A 12,247-nucleotide genomic window follows, 5' to 3' on the forward strand; every position below is an offset into this window, starting at 1 on the left:
GGCACAATCTCGCTGCCTTTACTGTGACCGCTCCCCGGAGTCCGTGAAACCTGGCTGCGGGCAAACGGCCCCTCGTCGTGTGTCCCCGCCAGAGTCCCGCTGGGCGACTCCCGCAGGAAGGTGACAACAGTGCAAGGCGGTGACCGATCCTGTGTCCCGGGGCTCCGACAGCAGCCTCGATAACCCAGGGTTCGGTGAGCAGGGTCTCTCTCCCCGCCACGCACACCGCACACGGGGGCTGGGTGTGAGGGGCGCGCCTTCTTTGGAGAGGCGCGCAGTGAGGGTGAGTGAGGGAGGCAGGAGAGGGAGCCACAGGCAGCCAGGCCCAGCTTCCCCCCCACCCCCCCCCCCCCCACCCCCCGGCTCCAGCCCTTGGACAGACGCTGCGCCTCCCGGGGCCCCTGCTGGATTTCCATGATAAATACAGCAGTGGTGACAGATAGTGTGGCCAGCCCTGCTCTTGTCAGCCGGGCCTTTTAGCAGGTTTGATTAATTGCTTTACGATTTCACGTCCAGCCGGGGGGCCGCTGGTGGGTCGCTTCTGCCCCCCATCAGGTGGAAGAATGGACAGGCTGCCGAATGCGTCTGTAGACAGCCACCATGTGCCAAGCTGGTGACCTCATTTTGAAGGAAGGTGAACTTAAATTAACTCCTTCCGGCCCCGTGCGGTTTTGTGGTGCCTCTTCACCTTCCGAGCGTGCTGCCCGGGCCTCCGGGATCGGGGCCCGGCGGAGGACGGCCGGTCGGTCTGGGCTCGGCCTCAGACACACGCACACTTTGTGCTCTTACCTCCAGAACCCGAGAACCCCGCGGCGTCCGGGGGGGACTCAGGGCCTCGGCCCGTTCTTTTTGCTCTTTGTTGCGCCCCAGAAACACTTTGCCCAGGACTGGCAAAGCTGTTCACGTGTCATGGTGCAGAGAAAATTCACGACCTGGGAGTGGAGGGCGGCAGTTCCAGGGCTGGGAGGGGCTCGCTTCCACCCCGGGGGCCGGGGGAGCCGCTGTGGGCAGGCTTGCTGTGACTTCCACGTTGGTCAGTGCCCTTTGCTCGAGGGGGAAAACGCAGGGACGCTTTTCTGGAGCTGTAGCAGAACTTCACGTGCACATCCCGACCCGCTGGTCTGCTGAGTGCTTTTGCATTTGCTTTTAAACCGAAGCCCACCCTCAGCTAAACTGACACACGGCACCAGCCGATCCGCACCAGGCTCTCTCTCCGAAGGCCGTCGGCCTCCTGGTCTCCTTCCTGTGGTGCCCGCCTTCAGGAAGCCTGGTGGGACCCCGGCTCCGTCTTTGCTTCCTGGCCCCACAGCGTCCCGTCGAGGACGAGATAAGACACAGGCTGGGCCTGCTCTTGGGAACCCCTCCTTGTCTACTCGCTCGCTAGGCGCCCCAGCAGCGGGCTAGGGGGCCGGTTGCAGCGCAGGAAGGGTGGTGGACGTGTCGCCATGAAATGACAGACGTCACCTGAGGTTGGTTGTGACTCCGGGCTGGGTGGAGCGACACAGACTGGCCTTCAGTCTTTGCTTTTGATCACTTGGGGCTCTCTGGTCTCCTGCACCAGATTTTCCACAGACTGTCTTTCTCTAATATTCGCAAAACTCTGCTCCCAATTTTCCTCATACTCTGCACGCCCCCCCCCCCACCCCCCCAATGGAGCAGGACTGATCTGTAAGTTCTGTGAAATTTCTAAAGAAGAATCACACCATTGTGACACTGCTGGTGCCTTTGTTACGCAAATCTCATTAAGAGACTGGAACTCTCACGGGTTTTTCAAAGAGTCCAACTAAATTTTCATTACCCCGCTCCACCCAGGCCCCTGTGACCCCCATCTCGGCTGCCTCTCTGTCTAGACCTCCCCCCCCCCCGCCCCCGCCCACGGAGGAGGCAGGGACCCGAGAAGTGACAAGATGGGACGTTGGACGCCCGAGTGGGCTCCAGGCATTGTTGGAGCCGGAGGCCGTCTGTTTGCCCTGTGGCGGGGGGAGAACTGCAGCGAGGCGGCCCACGCCGGGGCTGAGGGGGCCCCCATTGTACGAGGAGGATGGGGTGCCTTCCCTGGGCCTGGGAGGGCCGAGCTCCCTCGTGTGCATCCAGGGGCCCCGGGCGCCCCGCGGTGTCTGCTTCAGCCTGGCTCGGAGGGAAGGACCAGCTTCGCTCACGGGTCCGGTTTTGCAGACGAGAGGGCCCTGGTGCTCGTCAGAACCGGTTCGGAGTAAACCGAGGGCGCTTCTCTCCCCGGCGACGGCTGGGGCGCGGGCCCCGCCCTTCCCTCCTCTCCACGGCGGAATCCTCCAGAATGTCCGGCTCTGCCCCCACTGCCACTTATCCTTGTGTCTTGTGTCCACCTGCCCGCAGGAGGTGAGAACATCAAAAGCATAAATCAGCAGTCAGGAGCGCATGTGGAGCTCCAGCGGAACCCCCCCCCCAGCACCGACCCCAGCCTGCGAGTATTCACCATCAGGGGCGTCCCTCAGCAGATCGAGGTGGCCAGACATCTCATAGATGAGAAAGTCGGTGTACGTACACGGTTCTCCCTACCTGGCGTGACGAGAGCCGGGTTTCCTTTTGGGACGTCCCGGGTACCTGTCCTCCCCCAGAAGCTCGTACTTCTTGTGCCTTCCGGCCCTCGCGTGCCGTGAGGGCCACCCCTCCCGCTTTGCCACGGGGGGCGGGGAAGGTCGGGGCCCGGGGCGGGGGCGGGGGGGTGCCAGGCGAGGAAGGAAGCCCTCTGGCAGGTCTCCCCAAGGCCCCCACAGCTCAGCAGCTCAGGCCCAGAGCCGTGCGCCCCACAGGCTTAGATGAGCAGCCCGGGCAGCAGCCTTCCCCCCGGCGCTGCCCCGACTCCCGCGGGCCTGGCCCTGGCGGCCGGCCCTGCAGGCAGCGTTCATTGACTCTGGCTTTAGTTTCAGGCGCCTCAAAGCAGATAAAGAAAGGGAGTGTTGATGGAGGACAGATTGGCCACTGCTCACCTCAAAGGGGACGTAGAATGGCAGAAAGAGCCATGGGCCAGCCTAAATTGACGGGAGAGTCAAGCAGGTTGGTCCCGACCCCCAGGGTGACACGCTAGGGCCGTTGTGGTGGTGCCAGCGTTGGCTGCGTGTGGTATCGGTCACTCCACGGGGCAGAAGCCGTTTCTGCAGAAAAAGTCCACTGTGGGGAAGCAAGGCTAGTGAGCGTCATAGGGTGTCTTGACCTCCCTCGGCTCCGTCTCCCCGAAAGCGGTAGTTTGCCTCGGGGTGGGCCTGGGCAGAGGGCGGAGGTGCGGCCCACAGGCAGTGAGAGCTCCCTCTGTGCCCATGACAGGGGACCAGTCTGGGAGCACCCGGAGCCTTCGGACAGAGCCCGTTCAGCCAGCCGCCCACGGCGCCTCATCAACAGTGAGTCTTACGTCGGTCTCTGCCTCAAGAGGCTCTCTTTCCAGCTGCTTCCAGGGGGGGCCAGCCACTAGCCTGAGGTTCTGGGTGTGGGCAGGTCCCATCCCTTTGGCCCTGTCCGCTGGCCCCTCTGTGTCTAGCCTGTTCATAGCCCGCTGAGCGGTCCCGGGGTGAGAGCCTTCCCGGAGGCCTTCCTGGAGGCGGAGGGCCTCCCGGCCCAGGCCATCAGGCACTGTATTCATTTATTCTTCACTTTATTGCAGTGCTTTTCCTCCGAGGAGCTCGGCCTGCTTCCCCAGCATCGCTGCTAAGGTGAACGGAAACCCCCCCAGCACCCCTGTGAGGTGGGTGACTTCTCGCTCCGTCGGGACGGGTGGCACTGGGGCCCCGGCCACTGCCAGTAGGGGGCGGGGGAGCAGCGAAGGGTGAGGGCGAGGCCGGCGTGGTGGGAGGGGGCCCCAGGCCAGGAGGAGGGGGTGTGACCTGCTCTGGGACGAATGACCCTCTCGTCTTCCCAGCGGTCCTCCGGCCTTCCTGACCCAGGGATGGGGCAGCACCTACCAGGCGTGGCAACAGCCCACCCAGCAGGTCCCAAGTAAGTGACTCGGGAGGAGGCGGGACCGTGCGCGCCGCGCGGAGGCCGAGGGGCTGGTGTGTCTGACACGCGGGCTGGGGAGCCGCCGGCAGGCCCTGCGGAAGACGGGGTGTGTGTGGGTCTCAGCGGCTGCCCGGCTGAGCGGCTGGCTCCCTCCCGTCCACCTCTCAGGGCTGCCTTTCTCTTCTGCTCTGTCCTTCTCAGGGCCGCACTCCTGTCCGCTCTGCTCCCACCACCGGGGCAGGAAGGCCTGGGGGTTGGGCCTGGCCCTGCCCTCCTTTCTCCCCCAGGCTGTGCCCGCTTTCGGGGCTCCCCGCCCACTCCCCACGGTGGCTCCCCACGGTGACCGTCTCCCCTCCTTGTCTCCAGCGCGGTCTTAGAAAGGCTGTTCTTTCTACCTCCTGGACTTGCCGGAGAATGAGCTGTGCCGGGTGATGCCTCTCCCGACAGCTGATTGTAAGAGGAGGGTCCCCGCAGCCCGCCCTCCGGCCCCCACGTGGCCTCATGAGTCGCTCTCGGGTTTTATTGATGGTACAGCCTTCGAAAACAAGAACGAGACAAAAAGCTCACCTTTAGATGTGGGGCCCTCTGAAGCGGCCGCCTGTGTTTGGAAAGCGTCGTGCGGTGTGTGTGCACGAGGTCCTTGCGGCTCTGCCCCCGAGGGTCCGAGCCCGTGTTCTGGGCTCCCCTCCCGCCCCCCCGGGCGCGGCTGGACAAGCCCGCGTGGGAGCCGACTCGGGGTGGCCCTCCGCACGGTCCCCTTCTCTGGGCCCCCGCCTGGTCGTCTGTGGCACGAAGGGTTTAGACTGCATTCCCACTGTACCCCGGAGGTCTGAGAAGGCACGCTTGCCCTCTGTTGTTCCTTTTCTTCCGCAGTATTTGTGAAGCGTCTCAAACGCGCGGGATACCGTAGAGAATTGTCCCGCCGACTCGTGCGCCTCGTGCGCCTCGTGCGCCCCGCCTGGTGTCCGCCGGGCCCGGGTTTCACGGTGCCCGCTTTGTCCCAGAGCCTCTTCCCGTTTTCTTTCCTTCTGTGCCGGTCAGCTTTAGGGCCCTCAGGACAAGAGGTGACCCGGGTCGGGTTCACGTTTGCCCCAGTGTCGAGGACCGAGACTCTGAGAAAGTCCTAGACTCGGGGCAAGTGACAGGGGCCACGGCGTCCCTCCGGAGGGGAGCTGACCCTGGGGCCCCGGTTCCGCGGAGGCCCAGCCCGGCCGCCCGCCTCGGCCCAGGTTGGCCAGGAGGGCTTGGCAGAGGCACGCGGGACGAGTCCAAGAAAGCACCGTCGGGGCCTGGCTTCCTGCTGCCGTTCCCAGCCTTTGCCGTTGCCAGCCCTCTGGGTCTGACGGAGGAGCCCTTGGTGCCCCCCCACCTCACCCCACCCCCCGCCGGCCTCCGAAACTGCCTCGTTCCAATCCCAGCCTCGTCCGGAGTCCCTTCCTGCCCCACCGGGAGGATGGGGGTGGTCTTCTCCCCTCCGTTCCCCCCACCTCACTTCTTCCCGAGCCCCACACACAGACTGCCCCGGCCCCGCCCCCACCCCTCCTCAGATGCAGTAAATTAACTCGAGGGGAAGACACTTTGCCGTGAACGTGGGCACCATGGCACGTGCTGCCTGCCGGCCGCCAACTGCAATGGTGACAGAAAACAGGACGCTGCGGGGGTCTTAGCAGGTGACTCGAAAGCCAGCCCTGACCTCGGCAGAAAGGAAGGCCCCGACTTGTCGCCCCGCTCCAGGCTTCTCGTCCCTCCACGCCCGGGGCTGGCCACTGCCACCCTGTTCCGCAGCCCGGCCCTCGCAGCCGGCAGCACACCGAGCACACACCCCGGGGAGTGCACTGGACGCGACCCCCCGCGCCCCCTCTCCCGCTCCGCTCCTGTCCCCGAAAGGTGCGAAGCTAGACTGGGATCAGGCGCACGGGGTGGCCCTCGGCCCCTCTGCCGTGTGGCCCTCGTCTTCCCGTCCTCCCCGCGGCAGTCTCTGGGCCGTTTTCCCCGCACTCTGTTCGTCCAGGGTGAAAGCCGCCAGTTCTCGAACAGAAGGGCCAGGGGAAGGGTGTGGGCAGCACCACTTGGTTCTTCTGTCCCGTTTGAAGGCCGATTCGGGGAGCCTCAGACACAGTCGCCCCGGCCCCGGGGCCCCGGGGCTCCCTGCAGCTCGGATCTCCACCCGAAGGGTCCAGGCCAGTCCCGCCCGGCCCCACCCTTACGGGGACCGTAGCCACACCCGTCCGCCCATCGGCCTGTCCCTGCGGCCAGCCTGCTGCCGCCTTCCCAGGCCGCGGGGCCTGGAGCGAGCGCAGAGCAGGGCCCGGCGCCGGGGGCCTGACCCTTTGTGTTCTCCGCACAGGCCAGCAGAGCCAGCCGCAGAACAGCCAGCCCGACTACAGCAAGGCCTGGGAAGACTATTACAAAAAACAGAGTGAGTGAGACAGCCTTCCGAGCAAGCAGACCCCTGGGCCCAGAGGCCCCACGCCTTAGGCTTCGTCGGCCGTGCCTCCCCGTCACCTTTGTTCTTCAACGCTTTCCCTGTGTGACTCGATCTCAGTCCTGCCTTTGTCTCCCCGGGTCCCTGTGTGTCTGTCAGAGGAGACGTCCCCCCCGCCCCCCAACCCCTTCTGGATGCCACAGGGCCTGAGGACGGCTCAGGGCCGGCTGTCCCTGCCTCGGCCACCCCCTTTGGAACCACTTGGCCAGGACTCAGAGCAGCCAGGCGTCCTCTTCCGTGACCGGCTTTTTCTGGTCGTTTCCGGGTGGGGAAGAGGAGGAACAAAACTCAGGGCGGGAGTCTAAAATTGGAGGGGGTGTTGAGGTGCTGGCCTCCCGCCTCGAGGAAGCGCATTTTCTTAGCTGTGCCAGAAGCAAAACCCATCTTTTTAACGAGAGAAGGAAGAGATTTGGGAACAGCAACCAGAAAAGCCCCCAAATAACTCATTGAAAACTCGTGCGACATCCTCTGTATGTATTCTGAAACTGCCGAGCCACAGTGGCTGTCGGGGAAGACGGCTCACGGGCCTTGACTTCGAAGGGTATTACCTGCTGGTTGGAGCAGCTCAGGTCAGAGGCCGCTGAGGAGACGTTCGCCCTGGTCTCTGGACCAGGGTCCGGATCCCTGGTTTGGGATCACCACCAGGTGGATAGCCCTTCCAGGGACTTCGATGGGGGGTCGGGGAGGTTATCGGCACCCCAAGCACCTGCTGAAAGGCCAGATGCCCCGTCTTCCCCAGACCTCCCGAGTCTAGACTCCCAGACATACGTGGGCCTGTGTTTCCAGCCCTGGTGGGATCGGCCCCTCCGCACAGGCGCACCCCACACCCAAGCCAGGTACTTCCACTCCTTTCCCTCTTCCCGCCTCTCTCCCTCTCTGTCTCCCTCTCTCTCCGTCTCTCTCTGTCTCTCTCTCTGGCACTGGCAGCCGACGGGGCAGGCAGACATGCAGAGAAGGTGATTCTGGAGAGAAGACAGACAGGAGGGTCCCGTAGGGGCGGAGCAGGGCCAGGAGCACGAGGCTAATGGCACCTTCTTGCAACAGGCACGCGGGCCGCGCCCGACCGCCCCAGCCCCGCCGACGTCCAGCGCTTGTTCCGGCCGCCCCCGAGCCTTTGGGAAGGGACCCCTCCAAGGGCAGTGTCCCCGACCTCCCCCCGCCACGTGCCCGCCCCCGGTCACCCCTGTTCTCTCCTCTGTCGGTCAGGTCACGCCGCCAGCGCTGCCCCTCCGGCCAGCTCCCCGCCGGACTACACGATGGCCTGGGCCGAATACTACAGACAGCAGGTCGCTTTCTACGGGCAGACGTTAGGACAGGCTCAGGCCCACAGCCAGGTGCGTCGCCGGCCAGCCGGCCCGGCCCCCGGCCCCTTTCCCCGGAGCCCGGGTGTGCGCCCGGCCACGGCCACGCCGGCCCCCTCCTCGCCCCGGAGAGAGCGGGTTTGGGCCAGCGGGGGAGGGGTTGGCTGGGCGCCCCCTGGGAGGAAGGCGCCTCACGCCCGGTGCCGAATGGCACTCGGCTTCCCCAGCTGTCGGGGAGGGCGCCCAGACGGAGGACCCGGGGCGGGCTTGGCGTCACGGTCCTTGAAGAGGGCGGCGTGGCCTCACTGTCACCCTTGGCCCCGGCCAGCGGTGAGGGGCGGGCGGCAGGAGGGCGAGTCCGCGGCGTCTGCCGGCCGGACAGGGCAGGGCGCCCGGCCTTCATCCCGCGCGGAAACCCGCTCGGCTCTCGTCCGGTCAGAGGCCGGAAACCGGTTTCTTATTAACGTGGGGAACGTGGCGAGATCCTCCCACAGAGCATTTCTCAGGTGACCCGACGCCAGCCAGGTCCCTGTGGACGGCGTGTCGGTCACCACAGGCCCCGGGCCCAAAGCTCGCCGGTCATCTCACCGCCAAAATTGGCCCTCTGTGCCCGGGGCCCCGCGGAGACAGGGGACGGGGCTGACGGGTGGCCGAGGACAGCTCTCTCGCGCCCGCTCCCCTGCCCCACGCCGCGGTGTCCCTTGCTTGGAGAGCCGCCCAGGACCTCCTGTTCAGGAGAGGGTTTGTCTGGGCCAGGTCCCATGACGCGGGGCCCCGGGGAGACGCAGAGCCATTGGCTCGTGTGTGTGTGTGTGTGTGTCCACGCCTGTTGAGGGGCCAGAGGGGGGAGGGTGACCTGTCACCCCCTGCCGACAGAGACGAGGACATGAGAGGTGGCCTCACAGACCAACTTCTGTCCCCTTCCTTCCCCAGGAGCAGTAGGACGGCGGCCCGCAGTGCTTTTCTCCCCGAAATCATTGTGAGCGAAAACCCGTTTGTAACAGAGGTTTATAGATTTGCAAACCTTTTGATGAAGAACTTTGTTTTGTTCTGTGAAACACTATATTTAGATTAACAGGACTTTTCTAAAAATCGGGAAAAATTCGTTACTAAAAATTGCTGATAATTTCTGTTTCATTGTTCTTGTTTGTTATTTCAAACGTGTAAGCTCTGGGATTCTTTTTGGAGCAGTGCCTGCAAATTCAGGCACCAGAATGTGCCTCAGAGCAGTGACATTTCAACACGGTGTGTTTTCGTTTCGTTTCGTTTCGTTTCGTCGCGCGTCTTTTTATTTACAGTTTTTTGGGTTTTTTTTTCTGTTGCGACAGAAAGTGGCTTGGAAATCTTAGGTGGTATGTAACAAATTCTTTTAAAAATTTTTAAACAGTATTTAAATATTCTTAAATGTGTAAATTCATTAAATGTTTGACTTCTAATTTCTCGTATCTTGGCTGTCTGGTTTTACTGCATTTTTTAAAAAAACTGAACTATTATGTATTGTAATTAATTATGTGAATTCTGAATTGAGACAGAGAATTGTATTGCTGTCCAACAGGGATTGGGAGGGGGCGTTTTATAGGGTTTGTATAATTTCTAGAGTGCTAAAGGGGTAATATAAAAACGTGTTCTTGTGTTTAGCATACGGTTTTTTTTTCGTGTCTCCATTACAATTGCAGCTGTGTATCTAAGACCTCCAAGCTGGTTTTAAAAACAAAACGAAAAACCTTTCTCTCTTCTCTCAGAAATATAAATACTGTTATTTTTAATATTAAAAAGAAATCCGATATAACTTTTAACAAACACTGTGGAACATTAAACCGCATAAAAATGTAGTAACTATTTTTTAATTCCAAGGTGTTTCCTTCCTTTTTTCTTTGAGATATTTTCTTAATATTTGTCAAATTAACTAGATGAATAAATAAATCTAGTATTAACCACAATATGAATTAAATGATTTTGATTTAATAAAAGGGATAATATGATCTCCGACGTTTACTGTAGTGTATCTTGTACAGATAACATGTATTTTTAAAGGAAAGAAAAACGGAATCGAAGCTGTTTTTCCTTGCATTTTTCATTGATCTGAGGGACATTCCGTTTGAAATGTACCGACGTTACAGTCTCTGTTTTTTTTCTCCTTATTTTCCTTATAATGCTTGAAATGTCTAACTATTAAAAAAAAGGCAATTGGAAAATGTTATGCATGTTGTTTAAAAAAAAAGTGTTCTTTTTATTTGACTGACAATTCATTTTACACTCTATATAATAAAATTTCCACAAGACGTCTTGTGGGCGAAGTATTTTTAGTCTGTTCGCTTTCCTCTCGCTCGTTCTGCCCCCTGCCCCCCTGCCCCCCTGCCCCCCTGCCCCCCGCCCCCGGCCATAAAATCGAGCGAAGATTCTTGCAGTTCGTAGCCCGCTCGTCCTGCGCGAACATCAGCCCGACTTAGCTGGGGCCCGGCTCGTTCAGCTCATTTTATTTTAAAGGCTTCACAGGAGCGGACAGTCTGACGGGAGAGCCTCGATCACCACCAGCCCCTCTTACCTGTCCCATCTGGCCGGGGGGGGGGGGGGGGGGGGGGGGGGTGGTGGCTGTGACACCGAGACGTCAATAGCGAGTTTCCTCACGGCTGTCAGGCTAAGCGGAGCCGGAAGATTCATCGGAGGGAGGTTGGGACCAGCTCTGCAGCCAGATCAGCACGCTTCCCGAAACCGAGTCGGCACACAGCCTCCCTCTGCCCGCCCGCCTCCCCACACCCCTCCCGGGCACGCGGGGCGGCCAGGCCGGGGACGTCAGGGCTGCTCTGGGCCCGGTGCCCTTGGCCTGCCTTCCACGCTGTCCTAGGCTGCCCGGCCGAGGGATACCGGGGGCTGGGAGACCCGGAAAGCCCCAGCGAACGTGCCTTCTTTCCGTGTTCCCGTTAAGGAAACAAAAGCGGGGGCGGGGAGGGTCCTTACCCACAGGTTCGAGTCACGAGTCACGGAGGGCCCTGTGTTTCAGGACAGGGCGTGACCGTGCGGGCCCCGCTCTAGAGGGGACTGAGGAAGACAGAGGAGCCTTGTACTCCGCTTTCTCCTTCCCTCCTTTCCTTTCCGGTCGGTTAAAGCAACGGGCTCTGGACACAGCTCCCGACTTTTAATATTTGAAAACGCCCTCCCACGGCCGCTAGCTTTACATGTGAGTCATTGCCTCGTGTAGACGCCCGGTGCTGCGAGCACCCCGTGTAGAGAACCCTCGGTGTGGTGGGGGGTGCGTGCGTTTCCAGTGTGGGTCCCTTTTCTCTTCACCCCGAGCTCTAAGAGGAGGGGGGGGAAAAAGCATCTGTGGGGTGTGGACGGCAGCCGTGCGGAGGCCTGTTGAGAGCCGGAAGACAAAAAGATGTGGCATCTTTAACTACACCTCTAGAGAATCGAGTTTGACGTTGAGAAATTGAATAGTAAAAGCCACTTGGAAAGAAGGAGGGGCGGGCAGGAGGAGGGCATAAACGCTGATGATGGGAATGGGAATTGGGGAGAGGGCATTACAGAGAAGACTTCCTTCTAATTCATCTTCCAAGCTCTGTGCCAAAACAGCATTTGGCATGGTTCACAGGGAGCGATTGTGTGATAATGAACCCTAAGGTGTCCCTTAATTGAAGACTGAGCATTGCGGTTCGTGCCAAGAGTCGTAAATGGTGCAGGCTTGCGGGAGGATGCATTTTCTTAAATGTATCGGTAAGTACAGATTAGCGTTTGTCCCCAGTGAAATGCCCATACTATAAATTATGGAAATCTCTCTCTCTCTCTCTCTCTCTCTCTCTCTCTCTGTCTCTGATGCAACCTTTTATTGAAGCGGGGGAAGGCGGGGTATAGTACAGCAGGAGGCAGGGGGGAAAGTTTGCAAGCATATGAAATTTGGCCCTTCATTAACATGGCGCCCACAGAAGATGGTTTTCATCAGCTGTCTGGTGTCCTGGAAGGAAGGCCAAAGTGCTTGAAATGTACCAAGTTCAGCGATTGTGTTCCATTAAGAAAGCTGCATGGTCATCACTGAAAGGACAGTCTGGGTTTGGGGAGGCGGGGGTGGGGCGGGTGCCCAGTCTGACTCCAGAACCCTGCCCCCCCGCCTCCCGTCTCCCACCCACCACCACACGCCCCCGGACTTGGCCTCGGCCCGCCTCCCGAGGGCAGTGTTCAAGGACCGGGCTGGGCTGTTACCGAACGACCCGAGAGTTTGGGCTGGGGGTGGGGAGTGCTCCCGGCAGCGTGCTCCATCGACGTCCCTGCCCTCTCAGCGGGTGGGGGGGGGGGGGGTGCCGTCTTTTCAGTGTCCCTTTTCAGGGGTGACCGTCCGTGGTGCCCTGCGGCCCCCACAGTCGGGTTGGCTGGGGCCCAGATGGCATGAGACAGGACCCGGCCCACGAGGGCGTTTGGACGCCACGGAGCCTCAGCTCCCAGCCGGCTGCGGTGGCACAGTTTTCCGAGCCCCACTTCTGGTCCCCGGGGACCC

At 60.8% G+C, this 12,247-nt stretch overlaps 1 protein-coding gene across 4 annotated transcripts in view; it reads left to right on the plus strand.

Moving 5' to 3' along the window:
- The window catches only part of FUBP3 (far upstream element binding protein 3), a 50,804-nt gene extending 40,746 nt beyond the window's left edge, over positions 1-10,058 (plus strand). The window contains exons 13-19 of one of the 4 annotated variants that reach the window (XM_042912045.1): positions 2,356-2,516; positions 3,304-3,377; positions 3,638-3,718; positions 3,893-3,969; positions 6,320-6,391; positions 7,664-7,791; positions 8,692-10,058. In XM_042912045.1, coding sequence (XP_042767979.1) covers positions 2,356-2,516; positions 3,304-3,377; positions 3,638-3,718; positions 3,893-3,969; positions 6,320-6,391; positions 7,664-7,791; positions 8,692-8,700 — 602 coding nt within the window. In that variant the 3' untranslated portion in view covers positions 8,701-10,058. Of the gene's footprint in view, positions 1-2,355; positions 2,517-3,303; positions 3,378-3,637; positions 3,719-3,892; positions 3,970-4,506; positions 5,354-5,519; positions 5,860-6,319; positions 6,392-7,663; positions 7,792-8,691 lie in introns of those variants that run through there. The other 3 variants (XM_042912046.1, XM_042912044.1, XM_042912043.1) reach the window with 3 other exon arrangements.
- The last annotated feature ends 2,189 nt before the right edge of the window (positions 10,059-12,247 follow it).

The sequence above is a fragment of the Panthera leo genome, chromosome D4 (assembly GCF_018350215.1).
Source record: "Panthera leo isolate Ple1 chromosome D4, P.leo_Ple1_pat1.1, whole genome shotgun sequence".
Classification (NCBI taxonomy): Eukaryota; Metazoa; Chordata; class Mammalia; order Carnivora; family Felidae; genus Panthera; species Panthera leo.